At 32.3% G+C, this 5,252-nt stretch overlaps 1 protein-coding gene across 1 annotated transcript; it reads left to right on the top strand.

The window, feature by feature from the left end:
- The first annotated feature begins 807 nt into the window (after positions 1-807).
- On the top strand, positions 808-4,969 carry LOC112784746 (thioredoxin-like protein CITRX, chloroplastic). Its single transcript, XM_025828058.3, has 4 exons — positions 808-1,185; positions 2,220-2,342; positions 3,914-3,994; positions 4,570-4,969. Exons 1-4 carry the CDS (start codon positions 964-966, stop codon positions 4,684-4,686), a joined length of 543 nt encoding a protein of 180 aa, XP_025683843.1. The 5' UTR covers positions 808-963; the 3' UTR covers positions 4,687-4,969.
- The last annotated feature ends 283 nt before the right edge of the window (positions 4,970-5,252 follow it).

Genomic DNA, 5,252 nt, shown 5'->3' with positions numbered 1-5,252 from the left:
TTGTAGATCTAAACTCCATTTAAAGGTTAATACTTATTTAATTAGCCCAATCTAAGTTTATTATTATTATTATTATTATTATTATTATTATTATTAATTTAAAAAGAAAAAGTAGATATTAGTGCCCTAATACATAACTTTTATGGATTTTTCATTTTTTGAGTAAAGGATCCAAACCTTTTTGTCATTTTTTTTTTCTCTGTGTATACGTAATAATATGTAATTTTTTTTTTTTGGTAAAATAATAATATGTAATTTGATATTTGAACTTGTATGCGAGTCATGTTTGCTCCTTTTATATCATACAATAGCTGATAATTTCTTTTTTCTTTTTTTTTTTGGTCTTGCTGATAATTTAGTTTTAAATCGGGTTAAGAAGAAAGGCCTAAGACAACCTATAACCCATACCTAATCCATGTCCTAACCCAATAGCCCATTGACCCATTCAACCCATTTTTCTTGCCAAAAGTCAGGTTTTCTTATTCTCCTTCTTAGTCTTAATCTCTCAATGAGTCAAGGTTGTACCTTATATCTTTGAGTAATGAAATTAAATTATTTGGTTAAAAAAATGGTCAAAATATTTTGCGTAAGAAATTTGTTAAGTAATAAAGAAGTTTATTGAAAAATAAACGATTAAAGGTTTTCAATATTTTTTATAAATATTTTTTTTATTATCAAGTCAACTTTATTTAAGAGTTTGTCTTTAAATTATTACATGTACGAAACCAAATTTGAACCTCCAACAATGAGGTAAACAAATGAACTGATGAATTGACCAATAAATTAGTTAAAAAAAACATTTTTATTGTCCTTAATTTGACTCATTACATGTTTCCTTTCTTCCAGGGAAAAAAAAATCTAAAAATAAAAAAGAATATGGAGCTGAAAAATGTAAAAGAGATAAACCCCATAACAGAAACATAAACCCCAAACTATTCTTCTTCTTCTTCTTCTTCCCTCAAAATGGTTCTTCTCCATTGCCATCAGAGTGTGGCCACACTCACACTCTCACCCATTTCATTCTTCTCTTCCAATTCCAAACCATTCTCCGTTTCTCTTCGCAACAACAACAACAACCCTACCTTTTCAACAAGAACCAATTCCCCTTTCTCACTCTCCACCATGCCAAGAAAATTGCTCTGCAACCCTCCCAAGGGTAAATACGTCAGAGAAGATTACCTCGTGGTATGTCCCATATTATCTTATCTTTTTTAAATTACTTCAATTAAACATTTTTCAAATTTAAGGTTATGGATTTTTCTTTTCTTTTTCTATTTTTTTGCTTTTTAGCTTCCTACAGTGCAAATCATACTTACATAAATTCGCTAATTAAGTGACATATTACATACTAATTCGCGCTTACTGATTCCATTTCATCTGCATACCGAAATTCACGAGTATTCTTTCCACCTAAAATATTTTAGGGTTTAGATATCATCTGTCCGGCACGAGTTAAATCTCAATTTGGCCCCTGAAATTTAGCCCGATGCTCAGAATGACCCCCATAATTTCGTTGGCCTCAATTAGAACCCCCAAATTTGTAATTATGGCTCCAACTTGTCCCTGCGATCATCTTCGTTACCAGAATATTGATTTGATGCAATTGCATGACACGGTGGACACTATTTAAACGACGGCGCATTAGTTTCGCGCCCAAACCCTTTGGAAACCACGTCGTTTCAGTTTTTTGTGGGTTAAAACTCTCTTTCTTTCCACTACGACGATCATAAGTTGTCAAATATCGAGAAAACCTTTACACTACGTGGTTTCCAAAGGATTTGTGTGCGAAACTAATACACCGTCGTTTAAGTAGTGTCCACCATGTCATGCAATTGCACTAGATCAGCATTCCGGTGACGGAAATGATCGCAGGGGCAAGCTGGAGTCACAATTGTAAATTTGGGGTTCTAATTGAGGCCAACGAAATTATGGGGGTCATTCTGAGTATTAGGCCAAATTTCAGGGGCCAAATTGAGATTTAACTCGTCTGGCACATGTTAAAAGGTTAGTATTAGTAGAAATTTTAAATTTTTTTTTATTTTAAAAAATGCATAATAAAAGCATTGAAAACTAAATTTTACATCTTTTCTTATTGGTAACTTTTATGTAAAAGAAAGAATTTTTTTATTTTCTTGCTCTTTTTTTTTGTTGAACTAATTATGAAAATGTTGATGTATTTTCTAGTAGTAATGGCATTGCTTGTTATTTTGGATTTGCAGAAAAAGTTGTCAGCAGAGGAAATTCAAGAGCTTGTGAAGGGAGAAAGAAATGTGCCTCTTATTATTGATTTTTATGCAACATGGTGTGGACCCTGCATCTTAATGGCTCAAGAACTTGAAATGGTATATGTGGTTTAGTTGATGAAGTAAATGCTTAACTAACTCTTGTTTTCTTCATTTTGTATATCCTTGAATGCTTATGTGATGTTGGTTTCCACTTTCTAGAAAGCAAATTGCATGTATTACAATAGAGATAGAAGAAGATTGTTATCATTTTGAGTTTTTAATCATTTGAACCTTTGGCGTCACCGTGTTGAACAAAGATCTACTTGTAACCGGTTTACACACTTGAAAATTCGATTCTTATCGATATTTATCTCAATTATTTGCAGAAAGTAACGGCTATTGTGGGTAATTGGAGGCTAATGGAAATGGTTTTTTTGATATTTCAAACTTCTATTGCCATTTTATATTTGAACAGGTTTTTTTTAGACATTGTTAAATGGTTAATTATATAATATGACAATGAGTTTGTAATCTTGTTCATTTTCCTTGGCCCCGGTGTTAGGTATTTCCTTCTATTTGATGATGTATTTGGTTAAACTAATCAATAACAAAACATAGTGTATTTATTGCAAGAGCATTGTTAGGAGCATTGTTCTTTACAGATGGCCATAGCTGGTTTTGACAAATTTGAAGTCAATTATTTGAAGGCATAATGGCTTGCTTTATATAGTTCAAATCTTTTGTCATTTCATATTTGAATATATTTGGTTTTGTGAAATTATTAATTTCATCATTATGTAATGTGACAAGAAATTTGAAATCTCGTTCGTATGCATTGTTCCGGGTCTCCTTCTATTGGAGAGTATGTGGTTCGGTCTGATCAACCACAAAATGTGGTGTATTTATTGCAAGCACATTCCTTAAGTGATGGGGATTTTCTTCATTCAGCTGAAGTTATAATCATGATGTTTATTATTTCTTTGTGTGGATGAGAGCCATTATGTTCCAAACTATATTGGTAGCAGAAGTGAAAAATTTGGAAGAGAGTGAAAGATCTTATCACTTCTTATTATGTTAGGGGAAGATGGGATGATTAAGAATTCATGAAACTTTCCAAGGATATGTTTGAAATCATGGCTGCTGCATTTTTTAGCAGTGGCTGTTCATTCCATCACCATTATTCTCTTACTGTGCTAGGATGAACTTAGTGGAAAATAATTGTTTTAAGTTAGAAAGGTTTATAAGATAAGATATTACTTGTGGGCAAACAGCATAAAATAGAATATTACTTATGTTTCTTTCAGTCAAAATTAGTTGGGCTCTTTCAGTCAAAAAGTTTGGAGAGTTTGATTATGTTGTGCTCAAGCAGCATAATGTAGAATATTTTAATGGACAGTCTTGTTTCTTTTTCCTGTAATTGGAGCTCCAATCCTTGAATTTCTCCAGAATTTACTGAAGAAAATATCAGTACTAACTAAAGGATTGTAAAATTGTTCATAATATTCTAAGTAAAATTAGAAAGTAATTTCTGCCGACTGCCATGCCCCGAGTTTGCAACCAATTTACAAGCAGAATAAGTTTACATTATTTTTACTGAAATTTCATACAGGTGTTAGCTAACTTGTCTAATACTAATTATTTCAAAGGGACTAATTATGTGAAGCAACTTACCATTTAGATTTTTTCAGCTTGCAGTTGAGTACGAGAAGAATGCGATGATTGTGAAGGTTGATACAGATGATGAATATGAATTTGCACGTGACATGCAGGTATTAATCTCTTTTCCATCATTCGAATAAACTACTAAATTAAAAAGAAAACAACTTCACATCACCAAAATGTGACCATTTGTGTAAAATTACCGGATTGTGATGTTTCGAGTGAAATCCAAATATAATAAATTGGGATTTACAGTCTGATCTCATAAATCATAATTTATTCCGAAATATCACAATGACACAATCTGCTATTTTCAACCCACACACATGTATATAAAAAATGTTATGTATACGTTAAAAATTAGCAATCAAATCGGCTATAATGTATTTGTGTGTATATGTGTTGTTTTACATATTTTCAATGTATATTCGTATTCTAACATGTATTCTATACATATGACTGATTTGGTAGTTGATTTTCGGTTTTATATGTTCATATCATAGACTTTGATGTACTTACCTTATTTATTCAAGACAATAAAATAGTTAGATCTTACATATCTGTTTTTTTTGTCAAACATTAGCATCAGATCTAGATTTTAGACACAAGCGTCCATTTTTGTTCCTTTCTTGTTTCCATTTTGAAGACATCTTCTCAATGACGCTTAAATCTCCATATCTTTCAGGTCCGAGGGCTCCCGACTGTGTTCTTCATTAGTCCGGATCCGAACAAGGATGCGATCCGAACCGAAGGCCTGGTCCCGATACAGATGATGAGGGACATCATTGACAACGAAATGTGAGACATTAGATGGTGCTGATTCGCCATAAAGAAAGTGGGGTTGCAATATCCTGTCTGGTGTAACGGTAACCTCTCCACAACACAATTTGAAGAGCTAACCAATTCATATGATTTTTTAGCATTTGAATGTCATAAATTGTATGATAAATTTGTGTAAGCCTTGAGCTCGACATGTTCTTTTAGTGTCACATGGGATGTGCAAATACATGAAAACATTGTAACACAATCTTGTATGTGCACTCCATTCCTATCAAATATAAAATCATGCAATTATTTCCAACTAATTCGAGCCCATGTATTTCTCATATGTTCACCTTACTTTTTTATTCTATTTTTATATTTTGGGGTTGCAGTTGCAAGTGACAAGAATGGTTTTCTAACATCCTATGAAATAATAAAACGAAAAACACAAGACAAGGAAACAGGCTTCAGCGAGAATGAAGCTTACATTGTCAGATTTGCTTGCAAGATACATGAAAAGTAGCATCAGGTAGTTGTTTGAGTTGTTTAAATCTTATTTTTCGAATTTGATCTTTAGAAGCAACAAGTTTTATGACCATTCTCTCT

The sequence above is a fragment of the Arachis hypogaea genome, chromosome 20 (genome assembly GCF_003086295.3).
Source record: "Arachis hypogaea cultivar Tifrunner chromosome 20, arahy.Tifrunner.gnm2.J5K5, whole genome shotgun sequence".
NCBI classification, from domain to species: Eukaryota; Viridiplantae; Streptophyta; class Magnoliopsida; order Fabales; family Fabaceae; genus Arachis; species Arachis hypogaea.
Note: the sequence above shows the minus strand (reverse complement) of the source record. Positions and strands in the feature narration are given on the sequence as shown.